Source organism: Anopheles arabiensis, chromosome 2 (assembly GCF_016920715.1).
Source record: "Anopheles arabiensis isolate DONGOLA chromosome 2, AaraD3, whole genome shotgun sequence".
NCBI lineage: Eukaryota > Metazoa > Arthropoda > Insecta > Diptera > Culicidae > Anopheles > Anopheles arabiensis.
Window position 1 is genome coordinate 36,999,079 of NC_053517.1, and position 20,815 is coordinate 37,019,893.

Genomic DNA, 20,815 nt, shown 5'->3' on the forward strand with positions numbered 1-20,815 from the left:
TAACATTGAAACGGTTACCTTTGATTAAAAGAAGTACTTTATTTCATGTTGATTTTCATATGCGCGACAATCGGTCGGTCAAAAATGATTAGCTAATGGGGGTTATTTTTGTCCTAAACGGAGCCAAAACTTACACGCTAGAGGAACAATTCTGTTGATTGTTAAAATTGTGATTTAAAGCGACAATGCTGATGTGTGTTTTTTTTATTTAATTACTCTCCTCGCGAATGCTCCCTAACACCTGACTATGTTTCATGATAATGAGATCTTCATAACGATATCCGTTACAACCCTTAGTTCATTGCAGTTTGTGGCTGTACTTATTCTAAATATGTATTCTTTTGCGTACGATTTGATGATTCTTATTTTCCCGTGCAGTGTTGGGTACTGTAATCACTGCAAACTGTTAAAAGCATTGGTTTGCATTTAAATGATTGCTCGAAATCGATTATTATTTTTATGTTAATGGGTCCACCTTGCCTAACGTTTCAAGTTTGGATAACTAGTTCTCGGAGATCAAACGTTTCTACTTAAAGCGACATGGTGTTAAAGGTGATACGCAGCTTCTAATCTAAGTTAGATGATGGACGGATAGGTTAGACGTTAAAATGGCGTTTCGATTGGGCCACTTTCGTTTGGTTTGGTCGAAAACGACGCTATTGCAAACGACTTTGTGTAGTCGTCGTTTGGCCATTTGCCACTAAAACGTGTGGGGGGCAGTGTATATATGTGTAATATGGGAAGTATTCCTGGTCAAGTGCTACTAACGAAACGTAGGACTAAGACTGCGATCGTACTCTCCTCTTCCTCTACCAGTAGCGGACGTAGTTGGCGGCAAGCTCATCGATACAGCGCTGTCCAGTCTGAAGGATAATAGAAAAAAAGATAATATGTAACTTTATTGCACCATACGCTCTAAACAACAGTGTAGAGCAGGCAAAGACTACTTACCGGCGTGCCTCACTTTCCAGCAAACTCGTGTCTAGTGGATCCTGCGCTACATTGCGCAGCGAATCTCCGATGGTCTGTCGCAACTGCTGCATCTCTCTACCAGCGCGCGAACTACGTAATATGTACTGCTGGCGTCGTTTCGCTTCCTGTGCCAGCTGTTCCCTCAACATAGCGATCTGGTTCTCTAGCCGGGTGACCTGCTGCCGGTGCGATTGTTCTCGCGCGTCTAACAATCGTTCGGCCTGTACCTGAGCGCTTCGGTACCGCTCGACGTCCGCACCGACACTACCACCACCCAGACTGCTTGCCTTGCTGGGTGATTCGAGCAGTTTTGCCCGCGATCTTGCCAACTCTGCCTCCTTTTCGGCAAGCAGTGTTTCTAAGCGGCGTACCTTCATGCGTAACTCGCGACCCTCCTGCTCGAGCTGCGCATGATCCAAACCGCAGCTGTACGTCGTCGACTCGATCCGGTTTGAGTCGTACTCACCCGACTTTTTCTCCGACCGATCGTACTTGCCGGCGGGACGCTGCTGATCGCGTTCCAGTGTGCGGATCTTCTCGTTCAGTGCTTCCACCTTGTTGCGCAGTTCGTTACGTTCGCGCTGTGAACTTATTAGCTGGCGAGTAAGCTCCTGATCACCGGATGTGTTGCCACCAACACCACCACTGCCACCGCCAAGGTTGCCTCCCGTGGCTGCCAATTGTTCGCTTGTTTCCTGATTCCATTTCGCAAGCCGCAGCTGACTCTCGAGCGTCGACTTCTGCACCTCACACTCGGCGAGCTGCTCCTGCAGCCGTGTTGTACTGTCCTGGGAGGCCTGCTGGTTACGGCGCAGCTCGTTAATTGTATGCTGGGCAGCGTCCAAACGTTCGGCCAGCACACGTCGTTCGTTCTCACTGCCGCTAAGCGTCTTCTGCAGCTGCTTCAGCTTGTCCTGGCCGAGCGCAAACGTGTGGCTCTGGTCGGCATTGTGCCGCTGCAGGCCACTGATTTCACCGCGCAATTCCGTTTCGGTGATGGCCGCTGCCTGTAGCCGCTCCTTCAGCTGATCGACCGTACTCTTGAGCGCTACGCAGCGATCCTCCAGCTGGGTCAGTGAGCGCTGCTGATTTTCCAACCGTTCCTGCTGATTGCGCACCGTACAATCCTTCTCCTGCATTGCCATCTGCAGCCGCTGTATGTCACCCTCTAGAGCGACTCGTTGCAGATCCAGCTTGGTGGCACGGGCTTCCGTGCGAGCCAGTTCGTCCTGCAGGTGGCGCTTGTCCGACTCGAGCCGCGCACCGGACTGACGACATTTGTCCAACCGTTCCTCCAGGTGCGTTCGCTCCTCGCTTGTGCTCGTCAGCGACTGCTCGAGCTGGGTAGCCTTTTCACGCAAAGCCGTCAGTTCGTCCGACTTTTGGCGAAGTGTCTCTTCGGTCGATTGTAAAGCGCTCGTTTTCTGTGCCAATCGAGCCTCCAGATTGGTTTTGTCCTCGTGCACTGCCCGCACGTGTTGCTGCAGTTTGTTGATCTTCGTCTCGAGACGCAGTTGTGCATCGCTACCTTCCTGTAGCTGCTTGCGGGCAGTACACAGCTGCACCTTAAAATCATCCCGCTCGCGCTCAATGTGCGCAATCTGCTGCATGAGCGAGCGGACGCCCTTGCGTACCATTTCCGGATCGACATCGATCAGCACGTTCTCACCGGACAGACTGCGTGTCTCATGCCCGTGGTGATGATGATGGTGCCCGTGATGGTGTCGGTCATGATGATGATGTTCACCACCTTCCGAACGACCACCGGTACCACCTCGCGCTGGACTGTAGCGACGTGACGGACTCATCAGACGGTAGGGCAAACTGACAGATCCGTCCATCTGGATGCCCGCAATACGCCGCAACGTGTGCCCGATTGAGCTGAGCTTGTTTTCAACCTCCTTCTTTTGACACTCCAGCTGTACCAACTGTTCGTCGAGTGCACGGACGCGTCCTTCGGCACCTCCGAGGCGTGCCTTCAGCTCCTGGATTTGCTGTGTCGCATCGGCCAGACACACCTCCAGGTTATGTTTCTGGTCCTCGAGGCGTTTCTCACGCCCACGGCCCTCCTCGTTGCGAGCGCACAGTTCCTGCTCGCGCTGATGGAACCGATGCTCGTCCTGGTTCGCTTTGCAACGCGCTCGGCCAAGTTCCTGGCGTGTGGCGCACAGCGTACCCTCAAGGTCGGCCATCTGCTTCTTGATCTGGTGTAGCTCCGCCAGCACACGTTCTTTCTCCTCGCCTTCGTTTGCCAGACGGGCCTGCAGCTCTTTCTCCGAGGCATCCTTTTGGGTCGTGTCCGTCTGGAACTTTTTTATGTCTGTTTGAGCATTGGACAGCTCCTGGTTCAGTTTTGTGACATTCGTTTCGGTTTCTTTGAGTATTGTCTGCAGGCGCACCTTGTCCTGCTCCAGTCCGTTGCGCGTTTCTTCAAGAGCTACGGAAAAGGATAACAGAAAGGGTATATTTTACCATCTCCACCTGTATTACTATTACCGGGGGTACTACTTACAAGAAATTTTGGCCAGAGCATCCTCAATGGTGCGTGCCTGTTGACGACGCTGTTCCTCAACACGTTTCACGTGATCGCGCAGTTCTTTGTTGCTGTTGGCGTACTTGTCCCTTTCAATGTTGCTGTCTGCCAGTGTCCGTCTCGTGTCCGTTAGATCCTTCCTAGTAGCATCTGTGCTATTTTCAGCTGAAAACGAAAGCACAGGTCCGCTTTATTGATATGGAAACCAAAAATACATCCTTAAACGTAACCCAACTAACCTTCCTTTAGTTTGCGATGGGTATCTTGCAGCTGATGGTTTAATGCATCACAACGGTCCTCGGACAGGCGCAGTTGAACCTTCAATTCCTCTGCATCCTTGAGCAGCGTTTCCTTCTCTTCACGCAGTGATCCTGCCACCACCTCGAGTCGATTCATTTCCTCTTCCGCTCGAATGCGCGCCTCTTCGGCCTTGGTGCGCATCTTGGTGACTTCGTCCCGCAGGCACCCGATCGTTGTACGGTCCTTCTCCTGCCGCGCGGCCATCTCCCGTTTCAAGCGGTCACCGTTCTCCAACTCATTCTTGAGTTCGCGCGCCGTGACTTCCAGCTTTTCGATTACTGCCTGCTTGTCCCGGTGAGCAATCAGCAGTGCTTGCTGTTTTTCGTTCTCGGCCCGTAAAATCACTTCCTCGTGCTGCTGGTTCAGCGCATCCAAGTGTAGCTGCAATGTTTCAAACTGCTCTCGTAGCTGCCGAATCTCGGCATCCTTGGCGCTTTCTAGCGCTTGGAGCGACTGCTGCATACGTTTTTCCAGCGATTGACGAATCTGCTCCTTCTCATCATTGAGCTTTTTAATGTTTTCCTCGCTGAAGGTGCGCAGATTCGAGAGCTTCTGCAGGAATTCGGCCTCCTGATTAGCGGCTGCATTTGTCAGCTGTATCTTAATGTCCTGTGCGCGGCGTTCCGCGTTCTCGAGGTCTTTGTTGAGCCGAGCAATTAGCGCTTTGTGCGATTCCTGTTTGATGAGCAGATCTTGATTTTCGCGCTCCAGAGCATCCTTCTTGGCTTCAGCTTCTTCGAGCGATGTGTTCGTGTCGAAAAGCACGGCTTCCAAGGATTCCTTTTCGCTGCGCAGCGATGCAAGTTGTTCCTAGACGAGAGTTGCAAAGGGAGAAAAAGGAAGAAAAAAAAGGCATAGTTAACAAAAAGGGTATGGTGGCCCTCCTTTCTCAAGCGCGTCGGTGGTGTAATGGTCAGCATAGTTGCCTTCCAAGCAGTTGATCCGGGTTCGATTCCCGGCCGACGCACGAACACATTTTTTTCTTTTGTACCGACATCTCTAGACAGAGCAGCATATTTACCTGCAGTCGTTGCAGCTCCTTCTCGTGTCCTTCGATTGTGACCGTCTTTTCTTCGCTCTCCTTCACCAATTCCTCCAGGGAGCGGTTCAGCCGGCCGTTCATCTCGTTCGACTGTTCCAGCCGCTGCCGAAGACGCATCACTTCCTCGCCGATTGTTTCCTTTTTGCGTGAAATAGTTGCAAGCTGATTGCTGAGATCATTGCGCTCGCGAGCCACACAGCTTAGTTCCGCTTCAATTTTGTCCTTTTCCATCTCGAGGCACTTCAACCGTTCGCTGATGGCCAACTTTTCTGAGTCGAGATCAAGCCGTGCCTGTTCAGCACTGATGAGTTCCTTCTTGAGTGAGGCCAAATCCGCACTTTGGTCACTTGACTGGGCACGCAATTTGCCCCGCTCTTCGTCTAGTTGCGCCACGGTCGTTTTGAGCTGACGAATTTCTTGCTCCTGGTGTTCGTTAGAGTTGGTACGCTTTTCCAGGGTGCTGTGTAGCTCATTACGTTCGCCAGTTACGCGATCTAGTTCGAATTCTAACTCAAGTTTCTGCTTCTCGAGCATATTCAACAACCCGTCCGATTCAATGCGCTGCTGTTCGAGCAAATCGCGAGAAAGGTACAGTTTGTTCAACTCTTCGCGAAGGGTTATGGTTTCCTCGCGCAGCCGGCTGCATCGTTCCTCTTCCGCTCTACAAAGGGTAAAAAAAATGAGTAGGGAAGACAGACAAAGAGTTCAAAAGGGTGTAGGGCGAGCCCTCAGCCATCTCGTTCTCGTAGCCGTGATCGTCTAGTGGTTAGGACCCTACGTTGTGGCCGTAGTAACCCAGGTTCGAATCCTGGTCACGGCAGTGTCGCACATCGCACACTGTCACGGAGGGAAACAGAGGCAACGATGTTTTTTGCACCAAAGAAAGCTAGGTCATTATTCTTGCAAGAAGCTGCTTTTTTTAATATGACGCTTCACATAAACGGAGATTGCAAACTAATTGCATCTAGATTGAGTCAACTTGGGAAATAAATAGCTAATTGACCAATAAAGAGGATTGTTAAGGTGATAAATATAACCTTAATATCTTAATTTCTAAATACATCAACCATAATTTAACGAAAATAAAACTATTTAGAAAGTCAGCTTTTGTGCATATGGACACGCAAATATTATTTTACAATAAATTGTAGTTGGAAGATCTTCTGCACCTTCAATACGTTGTTGAGCAAACGTAAATGTGTTGAAGCTTGTTGTAAATGAATGAACAAAATAAGTATTAATAAATCGTCCAAAAAGTACAGTGCGAACTGTTGATTTCGTGTCATGTAGGGTATATGTTCGCTCAGAAAATTACATGACACTCCAAAGAGAAAGAGGTCGCTAGAGTTTCTGTATGCGTTTAAGACGCCCTCTTCCAAGTGACCGTGTGGCCTAATGGAGAAGGCGTCGGACTTCGGATCCGAAGATTGCAGGTTCGAGTCCTGTCACGGTCGAACACCCAGAAACTTTTTGCTTTTATTTACAGCTTTATGGGGTTTAGATAGCCATGATTGCACACCACCATCTCGTAGACTTTTTTGTACTATTTTTTGTGCATATTACTTACCTCAAATTCATTTCCTGAATATCTTTATCTTTATGCACACGTTGCAGCTCCAGCTCAATCATCTTTTTCTCCTCCTCTAACGCATCGTACATCTTCTGCAGTTTACTATTGACGTTCTGTAGCTTCTCATAATCGGTGTTTAAACTATCGACCTGTTTTGTAAAATAAAGTGTCGTATTTTTTAAGCCCTCTGATTTAAGCCCTTGACCATTTAAACATTCTGTAACCAGAAACACAACTTACGATGGAGTTCAGTTCCGCCTTTCCCCGTTCAACCGTGTGCTTATCCGAGCGCAAACCATCCAGCGTCTTCTGCAGACTGTCCCGCTCCTTGTACAGTTCCGAGAGCTGATGGTTGGCCGAGTCGAGCTTTTCCGTTAGCTCCGAAACCTTCCCAGACAGCGTGTCCCGTGCATGCTCGCAACTGTCGTACTGCTTCCGGGTGGCCTTCAGTGCGTCGTTGTTCGTCTGCAGCTTAACCTGCAGATCGTGGATGGCTAGCTGGTACTTGTGTAGCGCTGCCTGGACCGCCGAAATCGTCCCTTCGGCAAATGCCTGCGACGCACGCAGACTGCCGCCGGTTCCGGCCATCCCGCCAGACGCACGTTTGGGCGATCGAGGAGCCACTCCGGGCGAAACGATTGGTTGCGAGAGGTGAAGATGGTGTTGCCCCCCTTCGCCGGCACTACCACCACCACAACCTCCCATGTCGGCGGAAGCACTCGTTTCCGCATCCTGCACCACGGCATGGGCTATGTCGCGCAGTGCAGCCTGCAGCCGTTCCAGCTCATCGTTCATGCGATGGGCCTGGGCTGCCTGGCTGTCGGCTTGGGTGTAGCGATCGTCCAGCAGCTTCAGCTCCTGTGCCATCTGCTGCAGCCGCTGATCCCGTTGGCCAATCTCTTGCTTAGCCGCCTCGAACTGCAGCCGCAGCTCGGACAGTTGCGACTTGAGTTCAATGTTTTCGCGCTCAATGTGCATTTGTTGGGCCTCCTGAGCAGTGGTGTAGTGCACGAGAGCATTAGATCAGGATGAAGGCAACAACAAACAAAAAAACACAAAAACGCCGAGCTTACCTCAAATTTGGACGATTGCTTGAGATTGACGGAAACGCCACTGCAAGCGCCAGACACTTCTCGCACCGTACCGGAAAGCTCGAGATGCATCCGTCCCAGCTCCATCTTGGTGGTGGACGTCATCTCGTTGAACATCCGTCGTACCTGAACCACCTCGCGCCACATCTTGAGCAGTCGCGTGTGCTCGTTGTTGTAGTAATCGTTGAAAGCCTTGTAGTGATTGAAATTATGGAGGTTAGATACAATTCCAGCTTCATAAACGATGTGAGACACATTTTACATGTATAGTTTGTAATATGGTATGACAACATATTTCTTTAGAAAGTGAAGGATCAGATTGTACCCATGCCGACACATTGTCGTAACATAATAGGTTGGTCTGCCGGTGTCAAGCATCGTTCGCTTGCGCAACGCGACCATCATCATTTCCTTGCCCATACGCACTCTTTCACAACCATCTCTACTATCTACCACATGCCGCGCTAGCGATACATTGCCCTAACGCACGTTTCTCACTGCTCATGAAAGCATGGCACAGTATGTGTTCTATAAATAAAAAACGGGGTAGTTCCGCGGAATCTTGCCCTGCTCGCTCTCACCCTTTCTGCTATCTCTTTCTGGACATGTGAGAGAGTGAGCACACTGACATGAGGGTAAAACTGTTGTACGGTTTCGCGCCTATTGAATCTCTAACGGACGAGGCCAGTAATACAAAAAAAACAGCAACAAAACAACCTACCTGTTCTTCCTCCTTCCATTCGTCCTCCTTGCTCAACAGTTCATCACGTAAGCTTTCCCAGTCGTTGGTAAGCTTCTGGAGATCGTTCGTTAATGCTTCGTTGGTACGATGAGACTCCTCCAACTGCTGTCGCAGGCAGGAGTTCTCGACCAGTAGTTTTTCGCAACTGTTATAGACAAAATAGACTAGTTAGCTTTTAATTGATGGGCCAGTTGGCCACAACACATCAACACCTGACTTACCGTCGTCGTTCCTCGTCAAGCTGATGGCGGATTTCGTCGTGTGATCCCTCGGAATACTTCCGGCACGGTGACTGCGACCGGGATCGTGATCGAGCGCGTTCACGCGCTACCGGACATGCCGAGGGCAAGCTGAGCGGCCCCCCAGTCACATCGGTACAGATGGGACCGCCACCACCACCACCCGCTGCCGATGGAGGCGGTGACGGAGCATGGTGTGCATGATGCAGATGTCTTGATCCGGGCGAAGGTTCGCGACTTCCAGACCCTCCAGCATAGCGTCCACCTCCACCACCACCACCCGAACAGCTACCAGCACTCGGTGGCAATTGTTCCAGATCCGAGCAGCGCTGTTTGTACTGCAATACCTTCGCCTGTAGCCGGCTCACCAGAGCCGCCTGGTTGTTTTGCGCCTGCTTGTACGTTTCTAGCCGGCGCCGATAGTTGTTGGCCTCTTCCTGGAGCCGGTGGCGCAGCTCGTTGTTTTGACGAATGAGTGCGCTCGTGTCAGCCGCACTCGGTGGTCCACTGCTGCTTCCCGTGCTGGACGGCATCCTAGCGGTTGTTGCTGGCGGGCCGCCTGCTCCACTTACACCTCCACCAGTGGTTGTTGACGACGGTTCGTGCTGCAGCCGGCTCTTGTTAAACGGTCTTGAGAACGGTTTCTTGGAGCGATCGGCTAGAGCACTACCCCCACCACCACCACCGCCTCCTTCCGAGTGCCGCAATCCTAGGCTCGGAGCACAATCTTTACCATTCAACTGTAATGAAACATGACGAGAGACGAGGAGAACATTGGATGATTTCGTTCAAACCCATGCAACACTATTTTAAATATATAAAAAAAATAACAACCTGAAATGAAACTGCTTTTTTCATTGCAAAAAACACAATGAACAAGATTAAAAGTAAGGCACACGCAGCACTTGCCCAGGAGACTTCATCCGCACTGACCACCATCCACGACAAGACTGCCGGTGTAAAGCTGCCGCACAAGTTGCCTGGACATTGTCCGTAATGATTTCGTGCGCGTGTTTGGCAACTGCGGCTAACCAAAAATGTGGTTGTCTCTGTGAGAAGGGTGGTCATGTTTTGGTCAACGGAGGGAAAAATCGATATCAAAACACTCGGAATCGAAAGGACCTCTGCAAAAGGTAGGAGACAAGAGCAGCCACAACACTACGTAGCATAGTAGCGGGGCGGTCTGTGGCATGTGGTCAGGTGAATAATTATGACGTCACGAAATACGCTTCACAAGAGGGTGGGAAATGACCACACGTTGTAAATCAGGTGTATAGGGGGCTAGAAAGACCCCTCTGCTGCATCGTGGGAGAGCAGCGCACTCGTAGTGTTAGTGCTGGTCATGGTTGGCTGCACACTTTCACTCGAGGACACGTGTCGACCCAGGGAGAGAGACACATTTGTGTTTTTGATTTCGATCTGAACCGGCATTGTGAAGCGCAATCTATTAGAGAGTGTGTGTGTAGGATAGAGAATATACTTAAACATCACTGTAATCAGCAGATCTATGTAAAAACCCGCAGAGGATATAGTTCCATACCATATATATGTGGGCAATATTACAAAGATATAGTGAAGCTTAAATAATGTATTTCTAAAAACAGCAAAACTAAACGTTGGTTTGTTGTAAAATAAAAGGAATATTCAAGCATTTACAATCATATCATATGGTGCCGTGAAAGGAAGCAGGAGGAATGAAAAAGTGTCAAAAAAATGTGGAACGCTTCACGATTTTGCGTGTCATCCTTGCGCAGGGGCCATGCTAATCTTCTCTGTATCGTTCCAATTTTAGTATATGTCCAGCCGAAGCTAGGACAAGCAGAGAGCAACTCCATTTCATATATATACCTACGCACGCTCGTTTCACTTCTAGCGATGGATAACGTTAGAAGCCACACGAAACCGTACAGCTACAGCTGTTGTAAGGTTCCGATAAACCCTTCAAGCGCACGCATACAAAAGGGCTAAAAGGTACCACAGTCGTGTGTACCTGCACGATGAAAAACACGAACGGTTATCGGTGGCAGGACTAACGTCCATATATCCTTCGGTATATGTGGGGTGGCATTTGCGGTGAGTAAACATTCTCAATCAGCAAATTACCACGGTTGTCATTTTAATTTCATACGATTATTATTGCTTCAATAGCGCAAAGCAAAACGAAATGGATGGAAACTGACTAATGGATTTCTATCTCCCATTACTACACATTAATAAGCCAATTGGTTTGTTTGTTTTTTTGTTAATAGTTTTGCCGAACTTTGGAACCGTCGTCGTTCGCTGTTGATGACGAGTTGGGATTTTTGGCCTTGTCCATCACTGCCGGAAAGTTCTGCGGTTGTGGAGCAAGATAATGCGTGTACAAAATAGAATTGAAGGACATACATAAAGTTCTATTTGCTATTTCACACACTCTATCAGGATACGCAAAACAAAACCCCCCAAAAACACAGAAATGGTATAAAGCGAAAACAAAAACAGAAAAAAATAAAAAGGCGTCCGGGGGTGATTGTTTGCCACGTTGTTTTGAAAACGAATCAGTCACGGATCGTTGCGTGGTTCTGTCCGTGCGACGCGCGCACGCCAGCCAGGTACTGGTGGAGTAGTGTTCCGTTGCGCGGCGATCACATGCACAATTACGCAACCGATTGCTAATCATTATACTCTATGCTGATGAGAGAGTAACTTATTTACTGTACAAGCGCGAGCATGGGGTACAGCAGCGAAGGGCATGTTTGATTTGTGTTTGCAGTGATGGATTCTAAATGTAGAAGAGCAAGGGGGGTGGGGATCGAGAACCCATCCATTCTCTGTGGATTTTCTTTTTACATCCATAAGATTTAAAATACAATTAATAAAATTGTCTTTAGTTAGAATCTTATTGTTCCCCTTGTGCCCCCGAATGGTATAGTTTAGAAGAAAACGTCCACAATTCATCACCACAAATGCATACTAAAGGTACACAAACGAATTTTTACCCCTTTTACCATAGGGTGGTAGTGTGTACACAGTCAATAAAATACCTTCCCTTCTACCCGTCCCCCTCACATTGCGGCTTGCTGTAAGTCCAATCAAACAAACCTTTTCGTTTTCCTATATCAATATACCGTTGATACCACCCAGCCATACTAATGTGTGGAAGGTGATGGAAAAACAAAGACTCTTTAGAACGCAAGGCCTACTAGGCGCGTCGTCAAGGGGTGCGCGTGTGCACATTGGGGGTAATAAATGGGCAACAGTTTTGGGTGGTCGGTCTCATCACGGTGTACTAAATAACATATTCCGGGCACTGTACGCGGAACAGTGCGAGTCGACGAATTTTGTCATCCAGATGTTGGCGGCTGCTTTTAAAAATTCGGAATATTTTGTACACAAGAAGGAACGCAAGCTTGCACTCCACAGAGAGACAGACAGTCAGCAGCGCCAGTGAGTCGTCCACGTAAGGGTGGTGGAGTCAGCAGCTCCTTCCTCTCTGTTCGCACAATTTTCCACTTATTTATTTACTTGTTTACGGGCTTTATTAAAACGGGGGCTTGCCGGAGGGGGTATGCCAGATTGTTTATGATTATTTATGATAGGTCTACCCCATCTGAACAGCGGAGGCAAAATGGATCGGTTCCTCGTTGTTTTGCACGCGAAGGAACGGATCTTCATCGCTTCAGCCGGGCAAGGCAAGGCATGTATTGCAGGAAGTAATACGATTTTATTTACGTACTACGGCTGCGAACTCTAGTGCCACCACATTCGGATTGGTTTCGATGATGACTGCTGAGCAGGGGGGGGGGGGGTGTTGTGCTTGTGGCTCAAAACCATTTTTTCTCTATTTCAATTTTTTTTCACCTACGAGTAAATTCGGGAAATTGTCAAAACGATTTCACACACACACACACAAATCATGCGTCGCGTGTTCCATTTGGTGGGTTAATATCTATCGATGAGCAAGTTGGTTCGTGATTTTTTTGTTCACCACTATCCGGCACTACGGTGTTCAAACACGGAACCGAATCCGTTTCCCACCATTGCATAGAGACACATCGCCCTCCGCCATCCTCCCTGTGCCGTGGTTTTGATTTATGGCCAAACTACTAACCTCTCCTCATCCATCTTTAGCGCGCAACTCTACTCTCTACTATTTGTTCACCCCAAACACACACACACCAAATGAATGTGGTACCGGGTTTAGTCCCCCCTCTCTCCCATCGTATCCCCACCTACCGAAGTAGTAAAAGTTTTGTGAGATCGAAATTTTTGGAGTAACCAAAACGGTCCCAGTATGTAGGACAGAAGGCTAGTGCGCGCGGTGAGAACGCAAACGAAGACGCCGGGAGGGCGGATGAGGGGGGATGAGAGGATGCGGCCCTTTGGGGAATTAGATCGGGACAGCGGGTGCGCAAAATTTGATCGATAACGCGCCTAGGAAATGCGAAGGATCGGAAACGCAAAAGTGAGCGGTATGTTTGGCAATGATTCTCGGCTGTAGGTTGATGATGAAGCCACCGGTGTGCTTGATAAAAGTGGAGTAAATTTCGTTGAAAACCTTACTTCCGTTAGGCAAGGTGAGCAGAGTAAATCGGTTTTGTGAAGCAATTATGTTTGTCTTTAGTTTGAATAGTACTCGCTCGGAAACTCGGTTTAATTGGTTTGAGAAGGGTTATCCTTGTGATACACCGTGAATCATTCAAATTGATCATTAAAAGCCAATTACTTTAACGTTTCTTGCTGGTGCGGTAAAAGGCTCAATGTGAAATTGCATTTCGAGGTACATTGTTATTGAAATATTTTAGGATCATTAGATTTCGTAAAACACCCATTTTCTTCACTAATTTCAATACAAATTTATGATTTTTTATTCATTTATTTACATCTGACATTCGGTGGAATGCACTAGAAATTAAACATTTTCAATTCAATCCAATTAAAAAAAGTTAATGATACTAATGAAATTTATAAATAATTGAGTTTACTCTATTCCTCTGGGTTCTCGTATATCCTTGAATGAATGAAGGTGCTTAAGTAGCCGCCTTATGTCCGAATGTAAATACAGTTACCTAAACGCCAACAATATTTATATTTGCACTTTTAGAACGGTTGTGTCGTGTTGCTAAAATATTAAAAGTTCCAACGTATGAGAATCTTACAACGATTCAATTCTAACCTTTTTACCTTCAGCCCGCCTAACAAAATGCTCAAAATACTCTTCCAGCTTGTTTTCCCATTGTGGAAGAGAGATTTGCAACTACTCCCGTTTGGCAGTGCAATAACCTGCCGCTTTACATTGCACTGCCACTGTTACTGTTACATCATCATGTCGAACTTTGCTTTGCATCGATTAGAGCCTTGGGGCGTCTGCAAAGTTTTGTACCATTGCCTTTGCCTCTGCACTTTACCGTACACTATCGTAGTGCGGAAATGGGCTAATTCGGTAAATAGATTTACCCTGAAAACCACCGACACACACACACATAGGCGGAGTTGCAGTGGAAGCCGTTTGTTTCAAATTTAAACCGTATCAACACTCTATCGCCTACAAGGAACAGTAGTGTGTTCTGCTGGCATTAATGTCCTGAATCGGTTTTGCACGCTTTGGGACAGGGGGAGGACGTGTGGATTCACAAACAAACACACACACGAATGATGAGCATGATGAAATAATGATTGGTTTTGCACCACTGTCCGCTAATTAGTGCACGATACACACAACATCGCGTGCCACCGTACGCGGAACGGAAAAAGCAATCATCGCGAGTCCCCCCGAAGCCCAAACACCACCCACTAGGGGGGCTGAGGGGCTGACAGGACCAAAACGTGTAGAAGTAGTACAAATTGCAATGGAATTTGCGACCCCAGGTACAGGAACATTGGGTATCCCCCAACGCACACCAAGAATAGGCCAATTCCGATTGAACATCAGTAGCACCAAGGGAGTAGCAGGCCCGCCCGAGAGCTCCCCGTTTTCCGGACGTTCGGGGAAGGCAAGCGGATTACATTTCTGACAGTTTGCTGACAGGGGCCCTCACTTTGCATTAAGCGTGTTGAAAAATTGACGTTTTAACCCGTCCATCCGCAACAGGTGGAGCCAGCCCCGCTTTTGGTGGATCAATTTTAAACTTTGTCTTGCGCCACAATAGAATAGAGCGGCTTTCCCGCCGGGTAGAGGATCAGGGGGGATGATTTTGTTTGTCTAATCACGCGCCTTCCGATGGTAAGCGTCTACTGCTTAGGAGTATTATTGGACGTGTGTGTGTTTGTTGGTACGCGTTATCAGCCAATTGCTGGAACCGCTTCGAACCGGTTCGAAAGATGCCTGAGGCTGTGGCTGATGAAACCGCCAGTCACGCACAAAATAACATCAACAAACTAAAACTCTTGGCAAAGCGTACACATCATCTCAAGCTCAAGCAAAGGAACGAGCTGGACTTTGAACGTTGATGCTTGACTTTGCGAGAAACGCCACTGTTACCAATCGTAGACGGTTCGGTTCTAACAAAAGTTGTACTCCCACACGCTCTAGAGCACGTGATAACTTCGTTGTGCTCGGCTCATCTGTCCCATCTGCACGTGCATTTGTGAAACGTGTGCTGCAGTTTCGTTGCAGAGGCTTCCTTGAGACGGGTATGGAGAGTGCTACGCAATCAGCATCAGCAGCTCAAAAGCGCCCCAGATGAATGTTCTATTTCTGGTCCTCCTACACCATCATCATGCCTCTAATCACCCGTGCATGCCGCCGAAAAGACGAAAATATTTGTTATAAAATATTATTCTTTTACCGGTGTCCGGAAGTTGAAAGCGCGGCTTTACGTTACCATCACCTTTGGGTGACTCTGTCGGCTCGTTGCCCTGTTGCCGGCGGATGATAATAATTTCTTGTTTCTTGGTGCTTTCTTTTAGCGTACACCGTGGGCAGCAAAATGTAATAAACAAATGAGCTGCTTGTTTCAAAACCGCGATAGATGGATGAATATTGAAAGTATAGTGCCTGTTTGGTGTTTGGACACGTCGATGTGATAATAAGTTGCCCGCAAATATATGGGGTAATGTAAGGGTAGTAATTCGTTATGAAATGTGATGAAATTCGGCAGCTATTCTATTGCCCAGTACTTTAATCAATCATTACGTACTGAGAAACGCTCTCAAAACAACTCCTATGAACATTTTGTAAAATATAGTTACTGGGAGTGATTAATAAGCAACAGATTACATGGATTTGAACAACAGATCCAGGAAAACCAGCACGCAAAAGAAAAATTTAGTTGTAGAATCTATCACAAACTTTGCTTCCAAATTCTTTACCGAAACATCTTTATAATTATCATGGTTACCAGCTTCAATCATTCAAATCAAGTGACTTTTCAAGCCCTCTTTTGTTAAGTACTAGTTAATTTGGCCCGGTTGCAGGTTTCCGCAACAGATCCTAAGACGTGTATACTAACTGCAGGGCACATTTAAATTTTTTCATGCAAATATGTAGATAAGTAATCCTGCTCTCTTTGGATGTCTATTAACTGCTACTTTTTATGACCGTGTTGCTATCTTGGTACAGGCTTCCATCCTATTCTGATCCCGGTTTATAGCCCTTCCATATTTTTGTCATATTTACAAATGATAGTGTTTCCATTATATTACCAATCGTGGTCCGCTTTATTTCTCAGTATGTTTGACTATCGGCTTGACTCGTGGTACAGTCGTCAACTCTAACGACTTAACAACATGTCAATCATGGGTTCAACTTCCAGTATGACTGACTATTATCCTGCTATGGTTTATCCTGTTGGTTTAAAAAGTCACTAAAAACCAAGCCCCGGTGTGGCGCAGGCAGGCCTTGGCCGACAACGGTTGTAGTGGCAAAGAAGAAGATGTTTGACTATTCATTTTCTCAACCATATAGGACATACGAAAATTTAATTTAGTCATTCTGAACTTATGGAATAGTTACTATTAAATGTCATGATATGTTCATATGACAACCAACCAATCATTAGCAACCATTGAAGCTATTGAAGAGTGCTTAACTCTAATAAAAACAATTAAACTAACTTCATTTAACCTTGTTGCTTCAACATGTGCTCATATAAAAAAGAACCTCTGACCCAGGAATGTCCTTATTCCGTGTGTATTATTGTCCCATTACTTTTCCCAGTAGGAGTTGCAGTTCATTTCAGTTTTATAGTGCAGTTCAGTTGTAATGCCACTGTTGGACCATAAAATTATTTTTCCTGCAATATATACTTTCAATGGATGATGGATGGATGATGAAATATTAAAATTAAATTATTCAGTTTTTTTTAAATTTAACACAACTCGTACTGAGCCTTATCTAACAATCTGCGAATGGAGGCTCGATCCATGGGAAATATGAACCTGTTATATGCATGTTTTAAAGTTGTTCACTTAGTCCTAGTTATGCAGCTCCGATTGTTTCAATATATTGTATGGTACCACGAATTTTTGGGTTAATGTAAAATGAAAAATTGTAATTGTTAAACGTTCATAGCGTACGATTTGGCAATCCTTTCAAGCAAGCATTTGACTGCACTTGGATGATGGTTCGAAGCAAGTACATGATAGTTCTAAGCAAGTCTTTTTATTTAAACGTTTTGAACTACACAAAAAACACTACTACGCATGATAAAACGGATGGAGCGAGGTAGAATCTCCACCACATAATTATTTAGAATCACTGGGAATAATTTGATAATTATTGATACACTTTCAACACGTGTGTAGAAGAAAACAATGATGTCTTTTGATCTGAATATATGAATGATTCAATCACTCTACCATTGCTTGTTGCCTCGGAGAATGGAAACACCGCAAAGAAATAAAAATCATCCAAGCACCCATAGTTGGTTAGCAAAACCGTTCTATAGTGAGTAACTTTTTCGTGGAAGGAAGATCCTATAGTGAGCAATCGTTTCACCTATGAGCGTAACGTGAGCGTAACGTGAGCGTCACCTCTTACTTCGTTTTGTATAAGGAGATCTTCAAATGTACTAACTGTGCTAATTACATGCTGATCAGGCGACGCTATACAGGGGGTTTCAGGGGTTCTCATAATTTTGAACACTTTCTTGACCGCTTCTTAAGGGAAGTGAACTTTTTTGAGACGGAAATTGGACTCTACGGCAGCTACATATGACATTTCAAATTCCTATTGGATTCCAAATGGGTCTGGCCAAAAAGGATGCCGTAGCGTCCGATTCACATAAAGTTCATTTCTCGCAAGAAAGAGTTTTAAGAAAGTGACCCTAATTTATTTTAAACCCTTTATAAAAACCTTTTACAATCTTCTTCCTTTTGGCTCAACAACCGTTATCGGTCAAGGCTTGCCTGTACCACTACTACTTGTGGGCTTGGCTTTCAGTGACTTATTGATCCTCCCCATAGCAGGATAGGCAAGTCCTAGGTATGGCGGCACGGTCCATTTGGGGCTTGAACTCCTGACGGGCATGTTGTTAAGTCCAACTTTTAACTTTTTAAAATAATTTGTCATGATCAGGACAAATTGAGCCAGAGAAAGACAAAATATATCAAACAATTAGGTCCATATCTCAGATCGATATCTTCCTGTTCGCCGGATACGCTCAATTCAGCATGTATAACATCATTAAATCTCTCTATAAACGCCAAGGAGTATTCCATGGAGTTGCGTATTGGTATTGATCTGCGTAATATGAATCGTTGATAGTCTGCCATATTGAGTTTGGTCTCAGAACAGAATTATCTCTCATGCGGATCGAACTGTATTCGAAATGCCATTCCTATAGTAAATGCGATTAGAACATATGGAACTTATGGGGCAGCCACTACAAATCGATAAGTCAATGAACATCGTAATTGCACCATTTCACACGACTGCAATCTACAGTCCGAAGACAGTTGACTACTGAATTGTACTTTGTTCAGCAGCAGCGGGCAGCAGCACCGCCACCACCTACTCCACCAATTGCGAACCACAGAGAGAGCGCCCATTGCCCCATCGAAACGCACCAACCGATGATGCAACCGGCCGCCCATCTAAACTCATCGACAAATTATGCTGCCGCCATGTGTGCTTATGGTAGATACCGGGCAGGCCGCATATCTTGTGACCTGGGGCACCGAGGAGCTGCACACCATCGGTTATCTGCTGTGTGAACCCCTTTGCGGTCGGAGTTTCCGACAGGAAGTCTTCGAGTTGTTGGAGGTTGATAATCGATACCACAATACATGCACACACATAACACACACACATACACACGTACGCAGTCACGGACGGTGCAGGGGCATGTTCGCAGTTTGTCCGTAAGGCTTTCAATAAACGGCGCAAAATCTGGCCTACCGTTGGCCGATGTGGCTGGGCTGAGTATCATGTCTGCGGGTCGTTTAGTGGCACATTCGTGCTAGGATACATCGCAAGTGTAGAACAGGTTCGGGTTGTAAGAGCTAACTACTGACAAATTCCGTACATAATTGCACATCAGAAAGATCGATCAATTCTAGCCAAATCCATCATCACAAAACATGGCCCAATAGTGTGTGCGTTCTGCACCTTTTTACTTACTACACCAAAAAAACTCATCACCCACAATGTGCTAAAGAACTTGATTTTTTTGGCGTTGTAAAACTTACGCGTGACATCACGCCGACGTTGCTGCGAAACTTTGCGAAATGCTCGAACAGATACACACGGCACTTGACACAAAACTGTTCCAACTGCTGCTGAGCTCCACCACCAGCTTTCGTCGTCCGTCGGTTGATGGTACCACCGTCGTCGAAGATGAGTCTAACCGCCGGACCCGGATCGTCGTTCCGGTCGAGATTGCCGGCCCTGCTGCTCCACTGGGCGGCCACCGTTGCCGCACTATCGTCGACACTACCCGCTTCGTCGGACGCCCGTAGCCAATGTTTGCCGTCCGCTAGGAACCAACTATCCACTAGCTCACCGGACCGGTTAACACTAACAGCTACTACCGCCGCACTGCTGCTACTACCACCGCTACTACCACTACCACTGCTGCACGACGCTACGACTTCTGCTCGAGGCTGCCGATCCGCTCCGGCTGACAACTGACGAGGAACTGAACCGCCCGTAACCGAACCAGGCCCTTTTCTAACATCCTGGTGGCCACTGTTCACCCCCGTTTTGGTGCACGGCCGCCGTTGCCTGGTGCAGAAGATAATTTGTTTATCGTTCACCTTGGTAGCGAAGCATAGATCGCCGATTTCAACCAACGATACGTTCACTGGGCCGTCTCCGGTCGTGCTGCCGCTGGTGCCGTGTGACATGCGCCGTGTCTCGAGTGCCACGAGCTGGCCGACGAGTTCCAGGCAACGGGCACCGACGGCCGACACTGGGGTAGCGGAGTGTGTTGACAACCTGTGCACTGCTGCTGTTGCTTGGGAGGCGGATTCCACCGCGACGGTTGGGTGCGTGCTGGCAACACTGCCACTTCCGTGGTCGTGATTTTTCGCTTCCCGTGAGTGGAATTCCATTTTTCACATGTGAAAAATGGGAAGGCCAGATTATCACGTGACCCCCAAACAAATTGTTTCTTCTTCCGTGTGGATGGGTTGCTATACGGAAGCACACACAAGTGGAAGCAGAAGTTAGCACACAGGCAACGTGTTTGCAAAGTAATTTAGAAACTTTTAACCGTCACTACTGCAGCCTGAAGTGTAGGACGCAAGGACCACGTGGTTGAGGGATGTCAACTTTCGCCCGAGAACTGTTACAGCCACAAATGCATTTAGGTTTAAAGGTTTCGATATTGAAAATAAACAGAAACTGATGAGATGGCTTGAATTTGCTGGAAACTCGCTGGCTATCACTCCCTAAGGTCCGATGATGACTGAGAAAAGACTGGTGTATCGGAATTGAACCCCGCCAGGTGAACTGGGTCAAACGAGTAACACCTAGTCCTCAGCAACCGGGACTCTTTTGTCGAGCAAAGCTCCAAGGTGATGATGATGAATCAGCAGATAACAACACGGCTGGCATTCCCTACTAGATCGATGACGCTGTCGTCTGGTGGTGCCTGGTTGGTTTCACATCCGTCACGGGTGCGGGAATGTGGTCTTGTCTCTATCGCACTCTCGCCACACACAATTCCAGCGAAATGGTGTTTCTGCTCCAAAACGCGCTGTTGTGTGTTATCAACGAGCCAAACCTGCCTCCAGAATGACAAACCCCCCAAACTGTACGCAGCAGCATGATCTGTGTCAACGACTTGAGCCTACTTTCTACCGAGCCTGCGATCGACGAGGAAAAGATGGGAAAACATACGGTGCACGGTCTTGAGATGATCGTAGGACCCCCCCTGGTCGCCGGTACCTGTAATCGTTCGGGC

At 47.3% G+C, this 20,815-nt stretch overlaps 1 protein-coding gene and 4 non-coding genes across 6 annotated transcripts; 3 read left to right on the forward strand and 2 right to left on the reverse strand.

Annotated features, from left to right (window-relative positions):
• Window positions 1–14: 14 nt before the first annotated feature.
• LOC120908705 (rootletin) lies at window positions 15–19,551 on the reverse strand. 2 transcript variants are annotated; one of them, XM_040319993.1, is made up of 11 exons: window positions 19,098–19,551; window positions 8,472–9,229; window positions 8,230–8,395; window positions 7,491–7,700; window positions 6,658–7,407; window positions 6,415–6,566; window positions 4,827–5,508; window positions 3,745–4,615; window positions 3,485–3,670; window positions 952–3,409; window positions 15–863 (listed from the first exon to the last, which is right to left on the reverse strand). In XM_040319993.1, exons 1-11 carry the CDS (start codon window positions 19,104–19,106, stop codon window positions 764–766), a joined length of 6,342 nt encoding a protein of 2,113 aa, XP_040175927.1. In that variant the 5' UTR covers window positions 19,107–19,551; the 3' UTR covers window positions 15–763. The 2 variants fall into 2 exon arrangements, with proteins under 2 accessions (XP_040175927.1, XP_040175926.1); XM_040319992.1 differs by lacking the exon at window positions 19,098–19,551 and adding an exon at window positions 9,324–9,423.
• Trnag-ucc lies at window positions 4,701–4,772 on the forward strand. Its single transcript has one exon. It is a non-coding gene; the product is annotated as a tRNA-Gly (tRNA).
• Window positions 5,596–5,667, forward strand: Trnah-gug. Its single transcript has one exon. It is a non-coding gene; the product is annotated as a tRNA-His (tRNA).
• Window positions 6,229–6,301, forward strand: Trnar-ucg. The gene has a single exon. It is a non-coding gene; the product is annotated as a tRNA-Arg (tRNA).
• On the reverse strand, window positions 10,199–10,305 carry LOC120899237. The gene has a single exon (XR_005739040.1). It is a non-coding gene; the product is annotated as a U6 spliceosomal RNA (small nuclear RNA).
• Window positions 19,552–20,815: the final 1,264 nt, after the last annotated feature.

What these genes read in the sequence shown, in the direction of transcription:
- LOC120908705 (XM_040319992.1), bottom strand. Translation starts at nt 9,347, where the DNA reads ATGAAAAAAGCAGTTTCATTTCAG. An exon ending in CTTGACGAGGAACGACGACG is followed by an intron (nt 8,396 to 8,471) that starts GTAAGTCAGGTG and finishes TGTCTATAACAG; the next exon opens with TTGCGAAAAACTACTGGTCG. An exon ending in AGGCGGAACTGAACTCCATC is followed by an intron (nt 6,567 to 6,657) that starts GTAAGTTGTGTT and finishes TTTACAAAACAG; the next exon opens with GTCGATAGTTTAAACACCGA.